The 21,946-nt window shown below is 38.7% G+C and overlaps 2 protein-coding genes and 2 pseudogenes across 3 annotated transcripts; 3 read left to right on the top strand and 1 right to left on the bottom strand.

Annotated features, from left to right (window-relative positions):
* The first annotated feature begins 3,512 nt into the window (after window positions 1-3,512).
* FUC1 (alpha-L-fucosidase 1) lies at window positions 3,513-7,798 on the top strand. The gene is made up of 3 exons (XM_068455419.2): window positions 3,513-4,342; window positions 6,271-6,507; window positions 6,928-7,798. The coding sequence occupies exons 1-3, from the start codon at window positions 3,789-3,791 to the stop codon at window positions 7,694-7,696; spliced, it is 1,560 nt and encodes a 519-aa protein (XP_068311520.2). The 5' UTR covers window positions 3,513-3,788; the 3' UTR covers window positions 7,697-7,798.
* A 420-nt stretch (window positions 7,799-8,218) lies between these two features.
* Window positions 8,219-11,540, bottom strand: LOC137714332 (uncharacterized; annotated as a pseudogene). Its single transcript, XR_015960389.1, has 7 exons — window positions 11,527-11,540; window positions 11,388-11,454; window positions 10,871-10,985; window positions 10,048-10,147; window positions 9,328-9,403; window positions 9,151-9,243; window positions 8,219-8,828 (listed from the first exon to the last, which is right to left on the bottom strand). The product of XR_015960389.1 is annotated as an uncharacterized LOC137714332 (transcript).
* Window positions 11,541-16,885: 5,345 nt separating this feature from the next.
* On the top strand, window positions 16,886-18,818 carry LOC148698130 (uncharacterized; annotated as a pseudogene).
* Window positions 18,819-20,406: 1,588 nt separating this feature from the next.
* Window positions 20,407-20,814, top strand: LOC137714333 (uncharacterized). The gene is made up of 2 exons (XM_068453573.1): window positions 20,407-20,598; window positions 20,701-20,814. The coding sequence occupies exons 1-2, from the start codon at window positions 20,407-20,409 to the stop codon at window positions 20,812-20,814; spliced, it is 306 nt and encodes a 101-aa protein (XP_068309674.1).
* The last annotated feature ends 1,132 nt before the right edge of the window (window positions 20,815-21,946 follow it).

Below are 21,946 nucleotides of genomic sequence, written 5' to 3'. Positions count from 1 at the left end.
TCTAAAAATTATAATAATTATAACCATTAGATCAAATTTCAATGATCCGGATCTATTGATCGCTAGGCTCCGGTTGCACAGATCCGGAGAGGATCTGTGTTCTTTAGGGAGCTAGAATTTGTATGTCAATGAAGGGATTTTCATGAGGAGTCTCAAATATTTTGAGTTTTTTAACCATTAAATTTTTTATTAAATTGAACTGTTAAAAAGTTTGAAGTATTCTATTATAACTTTGAGAACGTAACATTTTTTTTTATCAAGAAATACCAAAAACAAATGAACTACCAAGTTGTGCTACATCATTTTCAATTGGTCAACATGTTGTTCAATTTATTAAACAAGTTTAAGTACATCTTTTACACCCTTTTGTGGGGTTGTTGAGGTTGGTGTATATATAGTTAGGGAGTTTGACATTGTGGTAGGAAAGAAGGTTAATTTGAATTTTTTCTATAGTAGGAATTCGTACTTGAAAAGCTATAACTATGAATTCCTCAAATTTTAGTAGTGACCGAATATGCGTTGTTGTAAGCTTGAAGCTGTTAAAGAAGCAACTCATTTGATTGTGTTCATTAGTTAAGTATGAATATGTACTGAATCATGAACTTATTAATTTGACCAACTACACCATGTTTTTGGATCAATGTATTTTCAGTAAACTTTTAGATTTCATTTGGTTGGGAATTTTTTAAATTTGCCGAGAAGGATAAATTTACTATAAAGGATTAGAAACTCTGTGCAAATTGCAATGAATATGGTTTGAAATCCATTTATTTTATTTGTTTCCATTCATTCTTATAAGTAATGCTAGGTAGATTAATTTCTTAGACCAAAATTATAAACCATGTGATTTGTTATCAATATGAAATAAGCACATTAATCAATACTTTAACAATAATCTAATTATCAACAATCACGTTATATGGTTTACAATATATATATGATTTAAATAGATGGTCTCTCTTACATTTCTCAATTCTTATTCAACTCAAGTATTGGTATACATGTTTGGAGTGTGATAGTCTAAACAAACAATAGTAGCTTTATTATAATTTCATGTCAATTCCTAAATTTGAAGGCACTCCATTTAGTTCTAGCGTGCTAGCTAGCGTACTCTTTCTTTCTGCGAGTCAGACAGAAGTAAAGCCAACGGTGTAATCGCTACAAGAAAAGTTGACAAGCCACTATATTAGTTGTACATAATAAGGTGCGTAAGACTTTATCAATAGCTTATTCACGCTATACCCACCTCATTCTGTACAACGAATGTTAGTGGCACTATTGTTAACTTTTCTTGTAATTAATGAGAAATAATTTGTTCAAAAAATATAAAAAATAAGACATGTTGTTTTTAGAGTGTGTGTGTGTATACGGAAAGTTAAAATATCATCATATAATAATCCAGAAATTTCATATAAACTTTGTCCTCAATATGTTGATTTTTTTTTATATACAAGAAACTTTAGAGAATAAGAAGAGTAACAATAAAGAACCTTGTGTCAATGTTTAAATACTCTTGACTACGATCTTAAGCTATCCTTGCTCAACAAAATCGATTTATGCCTCCAAATCTATACCAGCAGGTACATATTGCAAGCATGCTAACAGCAACACTTTATCAGAAGGATTTGACGATTTGTATATGTACCGTCGGACAAGAGTCGTGGGTAGGCTACATACACTAGGTCATGCATGGCAGTATCCAAGATCTTTGAGCAAAAGTAGTGTCTCCTCACACTCGTCCCCGACTTGATTTGGGGGTAAATTTCCTCTAGGTTTAAGGCCCACCTCCAAAGAATATGTTTCATGGCACCATCGATCCTTCACCTTCAACCTTCCTTTTAAAACATGATTCTTATATTCTCTCTAGGCCATGGGGTTTTCTCTAGTGCACATCAAGTTTGTACATTTAACTTACACAATGGAATAAAAACCATGAGATTAATTGGCCAAACAGTGCTCCAACGACTCTTGTTTCATTGTGTAACTTAGATGTGCAAATTTAATATGTATTCGAGAATTTTCATTCTCTCTAGTCTCTAAAGCCTAGAGAAGTTTTTCACGCTAAAGCTTTTAAAACAAAGTAATTGGTGAATTTCTCTGGAATTAGGGCATTCTTTTTCAACCCACTCGATTCCAAGTTCAAACCCTCCTCTCTTCTTGTCTAGAATATTACTTATACTAAACAAAACCCTTTAAAAAAAAAAGAAAAAAAAAGAAAAAAAAGGGTGCTTGCATTCATTAAAGTTGTGGGTCTAAAGCTTGGGCCTCATTATTATTTATTGTGGGTCAAAATATTGGCCTTGTTATTCTTTTGGGTCGAAAGCTTGGGCCATTTTAGTTCGTACATTCTACAATATGACCCGACACAAAAAGTAACAAAAAAGAAGCAAATTCTGAGTTGATGCGAGCAATCAGGGAGAGGGGGACAGTTTGAATAGGGTTGAAAAAGAATATCCTAACCACTTGAACAATCCACAACTTGCAGCAATTACAGTTGATTAAACCATACAGCCAATTCTTTTTTTTTCTTTTTCTTTTTTTTTTGGTTGTATAAACCATACAGCCGAATTCTTTGTGGTGAAATAATGGCTTTTGTCTCCATGAGCTCGAAACCAAAATGGAAGCAAAACTACTAATAATTTTGTGGTGCACTCTTGTCCTCACGGTTGCTATACCACAGCAGTTCCCCCCCCCCAAGTCCGTGCCCATCTCTCTCACGGTACTCATACAATCTCTATTTGAAGGATGAAACACTTCCGGCTAATTTGGTGGACTGGATGAAATTGGACTATAGAGATTGGTAAAGATATGTAAGATATGATTTGTGAATTCATAACTTATCATGTCCAATCATGTTCATCTCATATTATAACATAACAAACAATGGATTGGACTTAATTCCATTTTAAATAGTCACAACTTATACCAATCAGCCAACTAAACAGGCCATGTCGGACCAAACCAATTCACTTGTTTTGTAAATTCATTCATTGTCTCATTGTCATTACTGACTCCAACCCATTTTAATCGAGAAGAATTTATGGTGGTTTGATAATCACTTCATTTTTAATATTCTGTTTTTAGTTTATGCAACAAAAAAAAAAATTCTGTTTTTAGTTTGAGTGTTGTTGTGCACTCCAAGCATTCTAGATATAGAAAAAAAAAAATACACTTACAAAGAATGCATAATGAGTTTTTTTAAGTGCCAATAATTTTTTTTTTTTAACAACTAAAAACTTAAAACTTGTATTTTTCATTTTTCAATTTTTTTTCCCTATAACTAGACTAGTTGCCAATGAGTATTCAATTTTCATAAAAAATGAAAACGAAACTCTTTGGCCATGAACTCTGGCCTGCGCACTGATTCCAATTCGATTCATAATATACTTGATTATCAATCGACATATAACTATTATAATTATATAAATCAATTGTGTTAACATCCCTCCCACCACATGACACAAGTTACACTACTATCACACATACAACTCTCCAGCTACATTTTTTCTACTGTAATCATACCATTTGGAAGAAATTTTTTTCAGTGCGACCATCAAACGTGATGCAAGATTTTTCAAGTCAGCCCGTTCTATTCCCATGCCTTCTCCTTTAATCATTGTCTAACAAGTAACAACCACCCCCTCTTTGCTTTGCTTTGCGACAACATCATCTCATAACCCAACTAGCCACTCTTTAGATCCAAATAAATATTTAAAAAAAAAAACAAAAGAAACAAAACAAAAGACTAGTCTGCAACTGAGAAACTCCCCCAGTTTCTCCCACCCACCATGAACAAGAAGAAGTCAACTTCCCAACTTACCCTTTTCATCTTCCTCTCACTCTCTCTCACTTCCTCCTTTTCTTCTTCCCAAACACCCAGAAAGCCACCTCCTCTTCCCATTTTGCCCCTCCCCTCTTCCCCGCAGCTCCAATGGCAGCTCGGCCACATGGCAATGTTCCTCCACTTCGGACCCAACACCTTCACGGATTCCGAGTGGGGTACCGGCCACGTCGACCCCTCGGTCTTCAACCCCGCCAAGCTCAACGCCGCTCAGTGGGTCCGAGTCGCCAAAGACTCGGGCTTTTCGCGCGTAATTCTCACCGCCAAACACCACGACGGGTTCTGCTTGTGGCCAACTGAGTACACCAACTACTCCGTGAGCTCCAGCCCATGGAGGAGTGGCCGCGGTGACGTCGTTGGTGAGCTGGCGGCGGCGGCCAGGGACGCAGGTATTGGATTGGGGCTTTACCTTTCGCCGTGGGATCGGCACGAACCGTGCTATGGGAAGACTTTGGAGTACAATGAGTTCTATATGGGTCAAATGACAGAATTGCTCACAAGGTAACTTTTATTTATTTCTTGAATTTTGGGGGTATTTAGAGTTTTTGTGAATTGGGTTTGTTTGATTTTCTTGATCGATTATTTTCTCTTGGTTTTGTGATTTTGTTGTAAGTTTGAATCTGCGAATAATGGTCTGCATTGGGTAATTTAAATTGTCTGCAATTTTTGTTATTTTATTGAATTTTGTTTTCATTTTTTTTATTAAGCAATCTTGCCTCTTGTCTTAGCGTGTGGTTCTGGAATTGTGTTCAGCAATTTTGAAGTCTAAAGGATTGTTTCGTATCCTTCTGGGATCCAATTGTTTGTCTCTGAAACTAATGAGTACAAAGTAATTTAGCTACATTCATCGTTTTTGAAAACGAAAAAATTGGATCCAAGAAGGACACTAAACAGGCTCTAAAAGTTGTGTGCTTTTATGAGTTAATCATGTGTAATGTAAACTGGATTCTCGGTATTCAGCATGATGTGTTTTTTGTTTTGTTTGGTGAAGTGGCAAGCCTAAGCCCCAACAAAAGCAAAGAAACTGTCATCTTCTAGAATGCAAAGTAAAGGAGGAACGTCTTTAACAACATGAATGCCCGAAGGAAGAGAGCTTCTGATAGAAGCAAGGTGATGAGTAGCATGGTTCTCTTGCACTTATCGATCGATTTGAGTAAGAGATGGTTTACATCAATTTCCTTAGTCACCCTAGTCATAGTTGCTAGAGAGTCACTTTCAACATCAATAGTTATGAGTCCTTTGTCCCAAGTTAGTTGCAGACCATAACATAAGCCCCACAGCTCCGCCTCAATTATGCTTCCAACACTGATAGTAACAGTAAAACCAAACAAAAGGCTCTTTCGGAAAACTTCCATCAATGTTTAGCTTACACCTTCCAGAAGTATGAGGACCCCAATGCATTTTGACCACAGCCCTAACAGGTTTACCTCCCAATGATTGATTTCCCTCGTACCATTCCCTTGAACATTGCAGAATGATATTGAAACTGACATTAGGAGGCTCAAACTAGGATTAAACACACGATTACACCTCCATTCTGACAATGCCAAAAAAATTATCAAACACCACCTTCCAAGGCAACTTATGTAAAGTACACTTGCTTTTCAGATTAAATAAAATCCAATCACGAAGGCATAGAATAAAAGTGCATGACCTCTTAAGGATTTTGCATGACATTTCCATACTTTTAAGACCATATTGATAACTGCACAGCAAGTGTTCCAAAGTTTCAGAACTTGAAGGACTTCTAGGACAACAAGGACTAGTAGTTAATCTTCTTTTAAACCTCTGCATAGTGGGTGAGAAGCTTTCCATGCCAAGTTCTTATTCTAGGAGGAACCTGAAGCTTCTAAACGAAACTCCATTTCCACTCTAACAACTCCTCGAACAAATACAAATAAGCAGAATTTTCTGAAAAAACACCACTTTTAGCAAAAAGGGGTACCTCTCCAAGTGTTAGAGGAGGAACCAAGTCAGAATTATCCACACTAGGACTAGAAGTCTCAGTTTTTACCATTTACAACCTGAGCCCTTTTTTTGGTAAAAAGAATGGGTTTCGGTTTATAATTTCATGTTCTGTGCAATTCAGTCTGTACGTGCTCTCGTAAATGGAATTGATCTGTATTTTGTCTCAATATTATTGGCTACAACTTGATATTTGCGATGTTTGTTTTAACTGGTTGTTGTTGTTGGGGCTTGGATTCCTTATCAAGGTTTATGTTCTAATTCATCTGTGGTTGTTCAACTTGGCTGATTCTGCTTTGGCCCAAAAACAAAAAAAAAAAAAAAAAAAAAAAAAAAAACTTGGCTGATGCTGCCATTCCAAGAAGTCGTTTGAATTTCTTCTTGTTTGATTTATGATGAATTACTAGGACAAATATTCAAAGACTTGGCGTTGTTTTTTGAACTTTTTATAAATTTTGGAACAGGTATGGAGAGATTAAGGAGGTTTGGTTGGATGGTGCAAAGGGGGAAGGGGAGAAGGACATGGAATATTTCTTTGATTCTTGGTTCAGTCTCATTCACCAACACCAGCCTGGGGCTGTCATTTTTTCTGATGCCGGTCCTGACACCAGGTGGGTTGGGGATGAAGCTGGTGTTGCTGGGTCTACTTGTTGGTCCCTTTTCAATCGGAGCGATGCCAAGATTGGTGACACTGATTACCAGTGAGTTCACTCTTCTAACTTCCATTATCTTTTCTTTGTTGTTCTAGCGGTTGGATCAATATATGTATATATGCATTTAAATGTAGGGGTGTGCTATCCACACACCCCTTTTTACTTCTCCTACACCCCTTGTTAATTTATGTCCTTTGATCTTCTTCAATTCATCTGATCCGACGACCGAAAATTAAAAGGGTGTGAGAGAAGTAAAAAGGGGTGTGTGGATATCACACCCCTAAATGTATGCAATGCAATCAGACAACACACATCTACTTACCTGCACTGGTTATATATGCTTAAAAGATCCTGCGTGGATCAGTAAGAGAACCCGTGAGGCTGCAACCAGCACCTTTCTCTCTATGCACTTTATTATCTTCTCCAAAGTATCGAAGCTATGAGTTAATACGGTGGCCTATATAACAGATACTCAAGTGGAGGAGATCCCTTTGGGCATGATTGGGTACCACCTGAGTGCGATGTTTCAATCAGGCCTGGTTGGTTTTGGCATTCATTGGAAGTTCCAAAATCTGCCAGGACCCTTCTTGACCTATACTACAAATCGATTGGAAGAAACTGTCTCTTGTTACTCAATGTACCTCCAAACTCTTCAGGTCTCATATCTGCAGAAGATATTCAAGTGCTTCAAGAATTCAATGACCTCCGGAAGTCGATATTCTCTTATAATCTGGCCAAAACGGCCCTTATCAACGCGAGCAGCACACGAGGAGGCAGTAACCATTCTTGGTTCACCCCCGGTAATGTCGTTCAAGAAGGTATTGATTCATATTGGGCTCCTGAGGGAAACCAGTCGAAATGGGTTCTATCCTTGAACCTTAAAAAATTAGTGTCATTCAACGTTCTGCAAGTTCAAGAGCCGATTCAAATGGGACAGCGAGTTATCGAGTTCCATCTTGAGGTCCTCAATGAGGAGGGGAAGTTGAATAAAGTCGTCAACGGAACCACAATCGGATATCAGAGGCTTCTGCAGTTTCCAACCGTAAAATCTCAGTACTTGAGGTTTGTTATTGACAAGTCCCGGGCAGACCCGCTTATCTCGTACCTGGGTTTATATATCGATCGATATTCGATTTTGAGCAACTTATCTCGTACAACCTCACACGCAAGCAGAAATGGCAGTCAAATTCTTCATTACCATATTGAATCCAACCATTCTCAGATTGCTGCAATATAGTGTTTGTATATTTTGCATTGCATGTAAATACACCTTCATCAGTTTTTCTACTTTTTTGTTCTCATGGAATAAAATTCATTGTCAAGATACTTCTGATATGAATTCTTCATTTTCGTTTTGTTGCTTCTGCCCCATTCCCAAAATTTCATCCTCATGCCCGATTTCCAAATTCGCGATAACTCAATCCCACCCCTCCGAACCCAATTCATCTAGTCTTCCATTTCGTTTTTTTATTTTTTTCTAAAATAATTATTTCATTAATAAATTTTTTTACCAACTACTATATATGATTAAGCTAGAGGAATAGAAAATGAAGAAAATAATTTTTTGAAGAATTAAGATAGTCGCAAAGAAATGGTGAACGTATAAGATAGTGGAATGAGTTTATCACGTCCTCCAATTCTTATATTCAAACTTTATGACCATTAAAAGTTGTTGATTTTGCACACAAATAACATCTCTGCAGCCCAAATAAAGTGTTATAAGATCAAATGTAAGAAGTCATCAAGATCATTGGTGATAGCATTGCATTCTAATTTCTATATAAAACACAACACATTACGTACACGTCAAGACTCCTTTTGGAGAATGGCATTCCACAAAAAAGAAGGAAGCGATCGAACTAATAAACAGTATGTATATATCGACGTCTAAATAACTAAAACTAAAGCAAGAAACTAGATGAGTACTTGAGCCCAACAACGCATGCAGCAAGGCAGCAGAAAAAATCACAAAGACCGAACCTCGTTATTAGGTAATTTTGATGTCGTGAAGAAGCCGTGCAGCCATCGAACCATATCTTCTAGCTTCCCAATCAGTAAGTTTACCGTTCTGAAGTCCTGTCGCTGGCTCAGTCTTCCTCAACCTTTTCATCGAGGGAACCACCGTCTCCTTTTTCCTTACAACTCTCGGCTTCATCAACTTTCTGATCGATCACATTAACTGCGTTTTCTGCACCTGTATCCACTTCATCAACTTTCTGATTCATCGCATTAGCCGCTTCTTCTGCACCAGTCTCCACTTCACCCTCATTCGGATCAATCACCTCAACTACGGTTTCTGCAAACTCATCAGGAGGCTTTAATATCATAACGTAAAGTTGAATATCTGGATGTTGGTAGGTACTGTCCATCTGCAGGAGTTTGACAAGAAAAAAAAACATCGTATGTGGGAAAATCAAAGGTCAGAGTGAACCTTCTCTCCCAAGCTCAATCTCATACGTGGTCCCTCATGAATGACACAAGACCCTGCAATACGTTGTCCCCTAAGAATATCAATAATTCAATCCATATACTAACACCACATGCAATCAACGCCATAGCTCATATTCGGATATTGATTACACGTCACAGGAACCAGGAGTTTTACTTGCAAACCACATGCAGGAAATGTTAATACTGACAAGTATTTGGATCTATGATTCTATATACTGTATTACAAAAACTAAGCTGTACCTTCGAATTTGGAACAGTTTTCACTTGGAAGTTTCTTTTCCACATTTGAAGCATTTGCTCATGGACGCTTGTCGATCGATTCTCATACCCCATCTTCCCAAAATTGAAACAAACCCGTGCATCAGTAACAATGATTAGAAAATAAAAATAAAAACTAAAATCTCTGAAGTACCATACATAACTTGTAGTCTGGGGCCCTGATAATTCATGTATTGTCTACAACAGTGGTTCCAAGAGATTTTCTTTATAAACATGAAATCCAAAAAAGTTGAAAATAGATCAGCACAGTTTAATTAATACTGATTAACAATGTTAAAAAGGGACTAAACATCATACATATGACATTTGAAAGACTGATATTATTATGGAATCCTGAAACAAACAAAAGGAAAATCAGAAATGGGAGGAGGAAAGAAGACGGGTGATCCTAAAGGAAGTACGTAAATTGAGTTGGAGAAGCAATAGCAAGAGTGAGTGCGACTGAGTTACCCGCATATGAAAGTTTTATTGTCCTCTTTAAAAAGAAGCAATTACTTAAATCTCTAAAGATAGAAGTTCAATCTGAATATCCAGGCATGATGCTCCATTTCCAGTACCCTTGGGAAATGAACGCTAAAAGAACAAAAAGATTCAACTCTTCATCTTGGTGAAAGGACATGGTTTGGACCGTGGTCGACCAATTAATGGCTCATTTCTGTTTAAAACCTTCTGTACATCCGGGGACTCCAGCCTTACCCAGATGTAATTCGTTACAATCCTTCACACTGAATACCAATGAAATCCAAAACTATCGTGTCACAATAAATACCATAGATATAACTATTTGCCATTGTAGATCAATAAACAACTGAAGAAATTCAAAGTTTCAGTTTTCACCGGAAATTAAGCGAACGTACAACATCAGTTCCAATGATGTAGTCAAATGGTGGACCAACAGCTCTTATATGATCCTCATTTCCCCAGCTCAACTCTGCTGCCTGGATTGACCCAAATGAGTCTAGAAAAAAAAAATAGCTTACCTGAGTTGCGAGCAAAAACCAGAAAAGTGAAACTAAACTGACTAAACCAATTTAAACGATCGGTTTGGTTAAGTTCAGTTTCGTAAACTTAAAACCAGAAACAATTGGTGCAGTTCTAATGTTGAAACACTAATACTTCCTACACGGAACAGACTGGACATAAACAAAGCATAGTAGCAGCCTTAGGGACTGCCGGCTCTTTTGAGAAATAAAAGTCCAGCTCTGCCCAGGGAAACAATGGCAACAACATAACGAAGGGCCCATGTAGTTGCTCCCCCTTCTTAGGCAATGGAGCAGCTGGGGCATCTAAAGCCTCTTTTGATTCAAAAAGTTAATCTTAATCGTAGAATGCCTTTGACCCCAAATGAATGAGTTGAATAATCCTTTGTTATTCCAAGGAACCAAAATGAAGTTAAATAGCAGCTGCTCAATAATATGTTAGTTGTAGTTTTTATCACTTCTTCAATTTTTCATATTTACAGAATTATTTAGAATGATAATGGGAATATCAATACCTAAACAAGTTGGTCGTTTTTTGTTTCCTTTCTTTCGATCAAATTCAAATCATGAGTGCATAAGCACATCTATTTTAAGTATAAGCATCCCTGCTGTACCTAAAATAACCAAATGTTGCATTCAACTAGGTGCAAGGGCCCCAAACTTTAACAAGTTTAAAATTAAACTTAAAAAATTAAAAATACCAATGAGCGGAAGTTGAACAAGAGTGTCTAGGGGGGTAACAGTCATTACCAGAAACTTGACAAACACCAATGAGGCATCCCAAACTGTAGTTCCCAAATGCTTTGAATTGGGATCCTACGGAAAAGATAAAACATTCCACGGTCAGGGAAGAAGTTATTAGAACAGATACGATTACAAAGCCAGTGTTAAAGTTGATAACGGATAACTCATGCAACAGAACATAGTATACCTACAAGCCATGGTAGAGACTAGAGAGTAAACATGTCTAAGGAGGATTGGCGAAAATAATCATACAGAAAAGTAAAGAGCGAAAGCAGTCGCTACACAGAAAGTACATTATGGTCCCTCTACAATTACCATACACTGCATTGTTAGTTCTCCTTGCTTTGTAAACATTCGGAAAATATCTTTTAACAAAAGCGCTAACCTTAAAAATTTCTGATTCCAAAGATCTTTCTTGGCACGTAACAATAATCCGAAAAACACAAACGCGATAAGGAGGAGAAGACAACATGCCTGAGCAAACTGTAACTCATTGCCCAAAACTTCCAAAGTCATAGTAAACGTGGTGGGCGAGTTTAATCTGCAACACAAAATCTCACCAGCTTCAACAAACAAGTAAAAACAATTAAACAGTAAAGATTGCCCATAATACCTGTCAAGCTCCATTTGATTAATATAATCTTCACCAATAAAATCCAACCCCAATAAGATATCTGAAGTGCCACCCTACCAAAATATGCATGAAAAAACATCGAGCTTTTTAGTGTAATTAAGCAAAAAACTTCCCTTACATTAAACAAAAAAGAACAAATATATTATCAGTTTTAGTTCCAATTAGATTACTCTTAAACTCTTTTTGTATTTTGAACCTCAGGAATCAGAAAAAGAAAATCAAACTCAATGTCGAAGTGAAGAAATTTCCTGAAACTCTGAATAAAACGGACCGAACCGAACTGATATTACCTGAGTTTTTGGAAGATGGAGTTTAAGGAAAGGCGAACCGAAGGTTAAAAGCCCAAAAATACGGGTTGGACTCCTAGTCCTGGACAAATTTGAGGTGACATTTTTCAAGACCGTGATGGGCTTGGATTCATTTTTCGTCAAACTTTTGGGTTTGTGCTTAAGATTGCAAATGGTCGGTAACTCGTGTAACGTGTTGTGTAAGATATTGTCGTCTTTTAGCATTTTCAGTTGTGTAGGAATTGAGTAGCAAGTTCGTTTTGACGAGCCGTGCAGACACACACTTGCTCCAATGGTGTAGGCAAAAGTTTCCTACTTCAAAGCACAGTTTTAAAATAAGTTAGGCGCTAGTTAGTCAGTAGACATGAATCTAGCATCTAGGCATTTCAACGAGGGTCTACGCAGTTCTTAAATTTTTTATTAAATTTATTATCTAACATAAATAAATGTCTACCTATACTTGAAAAAAATAATAATTGTATTGCAATATAAAATTTACAGATTGAAATGACATATAAATTATAAAACATTAGAACATATTGAAAACATAGGATTGTTCATCCAAGTATCCAGTAAGCCTTTTAAAATTTAATGAAAAATCAAAATAAAAAATGCAAGTTATCTATTTTCTATCTAAATGAAAGTTGTGACCTAGACAGTCTAGACGGGTACCTAAGCGGGTCTAGGTGGGCTAGGTGAACGTGCCACGCCCCTGACCCGGGATAATAATTTTTTTCCCTTGAGTGAGGTGTGAATCACATCCCAATTATAAAAATAGGAACTATAATCAAGATGCCATAAAATTACATAAACAGATAAAATGAAATCAGAGCATTTATTAAACGTTAAATTCTAGAGCGGAAGTCTAGTGATACGAGAAATTTACATAAAGATTTACAACTCACAAACTATACAACAAAGCTTCCTTGTTCTTTTGTCTAAAACCTTTTTATTACATATGAAAACTCTAATGGTAACTTCTAGTTTCCAACTGTTGTACCAAGACCTTAAGTTTCCAGTTCAATACCTGCAATATCTATAAAGGTGTGAGCAAAACCACAACTCAATAGGGACATAAACCTCATCGTTAATAATAGATCAAACTAGAGAAAGTCACACAAAATCATAGATTTTAGTCATGAGAAATTAGAAACAATGATTCCATGATGATGCATGAATGTTCCCTTATTCCCACCTCTACTCTCATTAATCCATACTAAAAACATAGAGGTCTCACACGTCCTATTTGAGGGAAAAGGTGGATGGCCCCTCGCATAGCTCCCCAAGGGTGAATGGCACCTTTGGTTGGTGTTGGTTGTCGGGTGATCTCTTGCTGCTTGGTATGCTGCAAGATAAGTTTGAAGTTAGTTTGAAATATGCCTTTTTGGGGCCTTAGGTGTAGGCTTTGAGGCTCACAATCAAAACTAAAAACTGCTAGGCGTGTCTCTGCTATCTTAGTATAACATATATTGAAATAGATGTGTTTTGGGTGGTTACTTGCGCTCTAAGTTACTCAAACTTCTTGTTATCAAATGATTGTCACAGATGGGTTAAGTCTGCATTAAGTTCTTTTTTTTTTTTGCCTTGTAAATAAGGACTTTTAATTCATAATCTTGTATGTTTGAATGAAGGGAGTCAGGAGCCATTTTAGACCATTTCCTTGATTTCGGGTTATGCTTAATGAAAACATATCTATTAAGTTAATCAGATCCGGATGCAAATAAGACTCTTAAGTAGAAAATAGATGGAAATAACTTGAATACATGTTGAAAGGTACATTAAGCAACAAATCTACTAATTTAGGGGACAAACAAAGAAACTCTAGCAAGATTTCACCTTATCGGGCAAGGTTGAACATCTTGCAACCATTTCTCTTTTGAGTTTACAGGGGTTGTATGCTAAAAGAGATGGATGGTAAATAGGTTTTATGCGAGGGAATCGATACTACAACACTAGGGAAGGTAGCAGAGCTTTTAAACTAGACAAAAGATAGCTTTTCTAAGGAGACTATGACTAAAAAGACTGAATCTAGGTTGGTAACTATGACTAAAAAGACTGAATCTAGGTTGGTTTCAGCTTTTCTTGTGCAAATCTGGCCTGAGAACAAAGTTTGTATGGTTGTTTGTTTGATTGGTTAAGTGTCCTTGTCTCTGTTGTCTCTTCTTCCTTTTATAAACGATTTGGCCCGATTGTTAGAGCTTTGTTCTTGGCCAAGGGCTCTCAGGGGCAGTGAGTCATCATGTATTTACACCTTTATGCCATTAGAAAGTGCTTTTTGGCTGGTAGTGAGCTAGTCTCTGTCACTTGTCACTTCAGTCATAGACATGTGGCTTATGCCTTGGCCGGGAAGACTTTAGTTTGTCTCTAGGCTCGATGCTAAGCTTCGGGCAAGTCCTCATTTAATTTGGCATCATTAGGCCATCATTAGGCCTTCCTTCATTCAAGCCCAATATTCGAATATTAACCCAAACAGTGCCCCCTTTAATCATTGTTAAGTCTGCAAACCGAGGCCTTAATGATGATTAAAACGAACTGCATGCTTTAACTCGGGTCTTGCACCATTTTAAACAGTCGTTTTTAACCAAACTTTTGCACTAACCCACGATCTCCAACGTTAACTAATTGTTGCTTATATAATCTTCACTTAAATTCTTCGGCCAAATACCTTAGCAATTATAATCCTCCGAATTTCCAAAATTTCTAAATTTCCTAGATCTCACTTGCCTTCAACCTCTTTCTTGCTTTCTGCCCTCAATTTTCTTCCATATTTTCAAAACTCATCCAATGGCACCTAAAACTACTCGTCTTGCATACGAGTCTGGAGAAGGTATCGTCAACATTTGTCGTCTTCTCAACGGCCTTCATCGCCATCGGGCTGGCCTAAACACTTCAATTTTCTTCAAAGAAGGAGGAGTACACGCCCTGGGGCCTGCCTGGACTTCCAAGGCCCCAATTGATGTGGAGAACAACATGCCTAAAGCAAATTGGTTCACCCCCAACCCATATTCCATCGAAGTTGGCATTTTCTCCTCCAAATAGTCTACTCATCGAAGAGGTTTTCCTTTATTAAGGATGAGGCCTGTGCGCAATGGGTAAATGAGCTTGAGCCTATTTTCAAAAAGAAGTGGATGAACAATGGCATCTACGAGCTCATTATGCTCTCCAAGGTCACGGTGATTACCAAGCCCGAGCTTCTGACCACAACTCTCCTTTTTTGGAACGCGCAGACCAACACATTTGATTTTCGAATGGGCCCCAAGTCTCCGACCGTCCTTGACATGAGCTAAGTCTTCAGGCTAAGGCCCTCGAGCCGGTGCGTGGATGTGACCCACGATTGGTCTTCCTCATCTCACCCGACTGTTGAAGGTTCAGGCGACTCTGACTCCATCAGTCGGCTGGAGTACACCCATTCAACGTTTAAGAGCTATGTGACTTCATTTGTAGGCTTCATCCCTTTTGCCAAGAACACCTTTAGCCCGCCTTCTGCCACGGAAAATAAGGACCATGAGCATATGTACTTTCTCTTGTACTGGCTCAACAAGCATGCCTTCCCCAATAAATCCAAAGGAGTGAAGTTAGAGTGGATTCATTTGGTGGAGGCACTGCACTCCTTCGATAATGTGGCCACGGGGCTCTTCCTCATTGCCCACCTCTATCATCTCTTGTACAAGATGACCAAGGGTGAGTCCTTTGAGACTAACCTTAACAGGCCAACCTGGATGGTCCAATTGTGGCTGTAATGGTATTTCCCCGAGCTTCGGGCGCCAACCTGGAGTTCCCCAAAGGAGTGGCTCCTGGCCGTATTCTGGCTGAGGCATCCCTAACCAATCATTCAACATTCTACTATCTCTATTTCTTCCGAGTTTGCAGGAATCAGGCAGACTTGGAGTGGGGTACTCTTGTTATGCGAAGATACCCATGGTTCTCAGACCAAATCTTTTAAGACGTCTTCGGGCCCGGTCTGTAAGGAAAAGTTCGTGAACTGCATCCAGCAACGAGACTTAGCTTGGGGAATGCAAAGTGACCGCACAGGATATGAGCGCGGGCTGGAAGTCTACCACCCCAACTTTTATGCTAGGCAGTTGGGGTTCATACAAGTCATTCCAATCCTTTTTTTTCGACTATGTGCACTGAGAAACTTCCTACCGCCTCTGTTCTCCTCAGGAGGTCACATTTCGGGCATTTTAGTGTAGCTTAGAGGTGTTGAGCATGATTGCCCACAAGCCTGTGGCCCTAAACTTCGAGTACACTCCTTTATTCTCTACTTGGTAGTAGGCTAAGTGGTCCAGGAAGTATGGAAGGGACATCAGGGAGTCCCATGATCGTCTTTTCGAGTAACTCTCCATCAAATCCTATCCTAAGCCAAATGAGCTTAAGAATTGGAAGGAGATGATCCACCAGAAGAACTAGCTTCTTCTAATAGGTAGCCTCTATTACCTTAACTTGTACTTTATGATGCTTTTATAATCTATCCTCCACTAACCTTTCTCTTGGTTATTTTGAACCTGCAACCCAAGGCAACACTGGAGAAATGGATGTCAGGCTGGATGAAGAAGCTGCAGATGCCTTGGTCGTTCAGGAGGCTGCGACTGAGGCTGCCAGACAGGAAGCTGGGTCCAGTCACGCTGCTAAAGAAGCTGGGTCCAGTCACGCTGCTGAGCTATTCAAGGAATTTGAGGATAAAGACGGGCTAAAGTAGAGACTCCGGCACCCCGGCAAACAAGGGCAGTTGTGGTGGAAACTTCGGAGTTTGAGCCTGAAGAACAGCCGGAGCCTTGACTTACCTTGCCTGTTTCGTGGGCAACTCCAACAAGGAAGAGGACTAGAACTCAAACCTCTAAAGCTTCCAAATCCTTCAAATCCTTCCCTACCCCTTCAGTTAAAGCGGGCAGGAAAAAATAGAAGTTTTCCAGTAAGTAAACTTCTTTTCTTGGTTATAGTTTCAGTTTCCTTTAGGGCATGAGCTAATACCTCATTCTCTCTTTTAACTAGGGCCTCAAGCAACCAAAAGACCTACTCTTGCTGCAAGATATGAACCATTTGGTGCAGAAATGCATCAAAGGCACAAGGGGCTTCTTGACACTATCTTTGAGGAGCTGAAAGTATGGCCTTTATTCTTTTGAGCACTAAGTCACCTATTTGAAATCTTTCCTTCTTTAACCATTGTATTAATCATTTGCCTAATTGCTTGAAACAGGACACCAAGGAAGAAGGGATTTCTTAGCTCGAAGCTTCTTCTCATTTGACTCGAGTGGTGTATGCTTCCTTCTCTCAGGCTAAACCTTTAAAGGTATACTTCTTTTCTTTCTTGGATAAGGCTTGTGACTTTACAAATTTTGAAGTTAATGACCAATTTCCATTCCTTCATAGGCTAAGGTTGGAGAACATGCATCTTCAGTCGGGCAGAGCTCTGTTTCCACTTATTCGACTTTTTCTCCAACACTTGTGGTGACTCCAACTTCTCAGTTCGATCCAAGGACTAGGGAGATGCTACACTACGTGGAGGACGATAGCACTTCAGTAAGTATCCTTCCCATCAAATCTTCCTGAATTCCTTTTTGAAGTTCTTCTTATCTGATATTCATACTTTATTTTGCTCTTTTTCTAGTCATCTCCAGTGTATGAGGCCTATTAACCACCACTAACCATTTTTGGGGAACCAATAGTCCCTGAGAACTCAATGGTCTCAGAAGTGACTAGCCCGATGGCTCCCTAGGCTGCTTTTCGGGCCAACCCCTCGGTTTCTCCTAAGGCCACAACCACCACAAAGATGCCTCATCCTTTTGTTCAAGGTCTCGCTCAAGTATACAAGTGTTTCTAATTCTATTTTCTTCATTGCACAAGTTAGCTTGTTAACACTTGTCTTTTCTCTTGGTGTTTCAGGTTTCTGGTGTGGGCTTGGGCAACACTTCTCCTTCTTCAGCAAGCGAGGCTGATCCTCCTCAACCATTAAAGGCAACAGCAACTCCTCCTCTTTCTTTCAAGGCTTAAAGCCCAACCCAAGTATACAAACTCTACTTCTTTCTTTTTCCTTATTTTAATTTCGTTTGTAGACTATTTTCCTAATTTACTTTTCCTTGGATTGCAACAGGGTTCTGGCGAAGGCTCAGGCCAATCTCATCCACCCTTAGTGCATAAAACAGCTTTTCCTAGGCCTTCCTTGGCTTCTAGGGTTACGGAGATCCCTATTCCTTGGCCAAAGAAGAAGAAGATTGATGCTACCACTTCCAATCCTATTTCTAGGTCTCTTCTCCCTCTTTCGACCGAACTTGCTTCTACTAATTCTGCCTCCGGAGGGGGTAGAGTGATGCTCCCGCCACCTCTTGCATTTATCCCTGCAACAGCTTCTTTGTCCGAGCTTGTCAGAGAGTTCGGGCAAATTAAGACAAGCCTAAGATCTCCAAGGCGTCATTCTGAGCCTCAACTTCTCTAGATGAGCACCAAGTCTTCAGGGAATGGATGAGAAGAGATATCACAACTTATTTCAGCCTCAAGGCTCTCCATGATGCTGAAAAGGCTTTAATTGAGCTCTACAAGGCTCAGTGAATGTCAATGGCTCAATACAAGTCTTTTCTAAATTTCTTTGAGAATCTACGGGAGTTGAGGGATCAACATCAGCAGGTAGAACGGGCATCCAACAGAGTGAAGTGTTATAAAGGAAAACACATTTCGACTTCGGCCACACTTCAACAGCTGGTAGATGAGGGATCAGCCATGGAAGATAGGATCATGGTGGTAGAGTCTGAGATTCAAAGGTTGGAGGAGCAGCTTTCTACTTTAAAGGCTGAGAAGATGACTTTGGCAAGTCAACTTTACAAGAAAATATAATAAGTGAAGAAGGTGAACCAGGAAGTTGAAGACTTTGAAGCCCAACTAGCCAATAACAATATGTATCCAGAAGAACCTGGCAAGATTTTAACTATTATGCAAACATATTACTCTAGAATATCTGCCTTGGCCAAAGATTTAAAACTGTTGAGCTAAATTTTTTGTAACTTCCTTCTCTTATTGAAATGAAATGACTTCCTTCTTCCCATCAACTTGTCATTTTGGTTATTTGAAGCTTTAACTGTGGTAAATCCAAGAACTAACTTTGACTTTCTTAAAATGCTTAGACTTTCTCAATATAACAATCTCTAACATCCCACACGGTTAGGTGATATTTCTTCAAAAACTTAGCATTGATTGGATGCCTTTGCAAGGTTCCTTCCAAATCTGCCAAGTAGTAACCCTTTTTTTCCAACACTCTGCTGATATTGAAAAGTCTTTCCCAAGTGGGACTCCACTTCCTAAAACCTCTAAGTTAAGCTCCTAAGGGCAGAATTGCCTTCCATACTAAGTCTCATTCCTTGAAGGTTTTCAACTTCACTTTTTTGTTATAGGCTCAGGCAACAACTATCTTCCCTTCTTAGATTTTGTTCAAGGCTTCAATTTGGGCTACATCTAAATCTTCAACTTTTGACATATAGCTTAAAGGTATTCCTCATTGTGTAGACCAAATTGGCTTTGGAGTCTGATACAACTAACATTGATTTCCATAGAAAGCACAGCATCCTGCCCGAAGGTTAAAGCATAAGGAGTAGTTCCAGTTCCAGTTCCTGCTTGCTTTGAGTTTACAGGGGTTGTATGCTAAAAGTGATGGATGGTAAACAGGTTTCATACGAGGGAATTGATACTACAACACTAGGGAAGGTAGCAGAGCTTTTAAACTAGACAAAAATAGCTTTTCTGAGGAGACTATGACTAAAAAGAATGAATCTAGGTTGGTTTCAGCTTTTCTGGATGCAAATCTGGCTTGAGGGTAGAGTTTGTATGCTTGTTTGTTTCGTTGGTTGAGTGTCATTGTCTCTATTGTCTCTTCTTCATTTTATAGGCGATTTGGCCTGACTATTAGAGCATTGTTCTTAGGCGAAGGCTCTCAGGGGAAGTGAGTCATCATGTATTTACACATTTATGCCATTAGAAATTGCTTTTTGGCTGGTAGTGAGCTCGTCTCTGTCAATTGTCACTTCAGTCATAGGCACATGACCTATGCCTTGGCTGAGAGGGCTTTAGTTTGTCTCTGGGCTCAATGTTGAGCTTCGGGCAAGTCCTCATTTAAATTGGTATCCTTGGACCTTCCCTCATTCAAGCCCAATATTCAAATATTAACCCAAACATGTCTCATACCATGTTTTGGCCTCAAATGTCTCGTTATGTAAATTATCATCCATGGTACACATTCATTCACTTATCATTGTTCTCTCAAATCACAACACATCCTTTTCTCGATAGCCAAGTCGTTCCTCACATAAAATCGTCTTTACCGCCCATTATTTAAGTTTACCAAAAACCTTAATTCTTAGGAGAGTTATATCAAATCTTTCCAATACATCAAACCATTCCAATTCATCACGACACAATGGAACTCTTACACGACTCATGGTTTTAGGGCAAACATTAGATAGATATTGATTTTTCCACTTTTAAAAAGTTTTCCTTCCCGCTTCCAAAATTTTCATTTTCCCCACGACTTTATTTTAAGAAAAGCAGTGAAGTAGGTGAAGCCGTGAGCGATTGATTTCTGAGAGCCATGGAAGCTGATAAGCCAACGACGATGATCTGCACATTGCTAGCAATAGACAACACCACCGGCTTCTCCTACAGAGTCTGCTCCGTCTGCGAGCGGACTCTCCCCGACAACCCTTCTTCCCTCTGCAAATTCTGCAGCCTCAATGCCTTCAAAACCCGCTTGCCTCGCACCAAACGCCTCTTTCGCCTTCTTGTAACTCTCTACCCTTTTCTTGGACAGCTGTTTGCTCATTTCCAAAGTGCTTTCCAAGAACTGCTTTTTAATTATGTGATTCTCATTGGGTTGTTTTGGCAGATGTCAATAGCTTCGGATACAAAAGTGCTTAATGTGATATGCTTTGATAGGGCTGCCAAGGTTCTGTTTGGTTGCTCTGCTGATGAGTTTTTTGACTTCGCCAAGTTTTGTTAGACAAGTAGAAATATAGTTGGAGTCTATGTATAATTGTAATCCTAATTGTAGTTGTATTCCTAACTTGTAGGGATATTGCCTTGCTATGCAAGGAATATAATTGTATATAATCTTATTCACGTATCAATGAAATAGACTTTTCAGCCTACATATCTTTTAGTACAAGTTGAACCCTTTTGCTGGTAAAACCACCTTTTACGCCTCAAAATTTCACCACACCCCCAATCCATTTACATCAGAAACTGTGAATGTTTACGTGTTTGTAACTTTTCACTGTGCAGGAATAAACACCATTCAAATTTTAATCTTTTGTTTTGACAGTGCGATATTCTATTTTAAGCTACTCTAATTAGGTGGATTTTGAGCTCAGGTCCAATGGTGCGGATACAAAATTTAATCTTAATGTTCCCACTCTGACTCATCTTTTGATGCTTTTGTAGTCAACTGCAATGTGGTATACTTCGGAGATATAATATTAAAGCAACTTTTTATTAGCAGCCATATGCTTTTTTTAGGTCTTTCGTATTCTCCCATGACCGGCTTTTTATGTTCATCTTCAAGAAATTTCTTATTGGTCATTTTTTGAAACTTGCTTTGATTTTCAACTTCTACAATTATCGTTTTCGAGTAATGATTTACTTCGTTGGGTTGCTCCATTTCTACCTACCTTATATTTCTGTTTTTGGGATGTTTCGTGCAGCTGTTAATGCAAGTGATCCAAGTTATTCCATTGAGATCTGGTTTTCAGCCAGCAAGTGAGCTTGAGGCAATTGTATGGTGTAAGAAGCTCTTGACTGTTGTTTTTCATCTACTGTATGCTATGTGCTTGCAAATACTACTGATTGACTTTTGTTATTTTCATCGATATTGAATTGCACTGCATTCTCAAAGCACATAGCACGCGTTAATGCCCAATCATGATACATCTGTGATGGCATTTTAGTTGCCTGCCTATATACTAGGAAAAATTAAGCCAATGGTACCAATTTATGTGTGTTTGTGTAGCAAGTTGGCAACGACGCAGAAAGTCATGGCCTTTTGCGCAGTTCTCCAAAGAATCATCTACCCAATTTTGATGTGTGGTTGTCAACTTTTAAAAGAATAAGCAGGTTTTTGTGAAATTTCCAAAAGA

This window comes from Pyrus communis, chromosome 3 (genome assembly GCF_041283825.1).
Source record: "Pyrus communis isolate YQ-2024b chromosome 3, ASM4128382v1, whole genome shotgun sequence".
In the NCBI taxonomy this organism is placed as follows: domain Eukaryota; kingdom Viridiplantae; phylum Streptophyta; class Magnoliopsida; order Rosales; family Rosaceae; genus Pyrus; species Pyrus communis.
Note: the sequence above shows the minus strand (reverse complement) of the source record. Positions and strands in the feature narration are given on the sequence as shown.

Bases quoted from the DNA above. Each gene is read 5' to 3' on its own strand.
- LOC137714333 (XM_068453573.1), top strand. From the start codon at position 20,407: ATGGAAGCTGATAAGCCAACGACGATGATCTGCACATTGCTAGCAATA. The intron at 20,599-20,700 runs GTAACTCTCTAC...TTGTTTTGGCAG, and splicing joins AACGCCTCTTTCGCCTTCTT to ATGTCAATAGCTTCGGATAC.
- FUC1 (XM_068455419.2), top strand. From the start codon at position 3,789: ATGAACAAGAAGAAGTCAACTTCCCAACTTACCCTTTTCATCTTCCTC. The intron at 4,343-6,270 runs GTAACTTTTATT...ATTTTGGAACAG, and splicing joins ATGACAGAATTGCTCACAAG to GTATGGAGAGATTAAGGAGG. The intron at 6,508-6,927 runs GTGAGTTCACTC...CCTATATAACAG, and splicing joins ATTGGTGACACTGATTACCA to ATACTCAAGTGGAGGAGATC.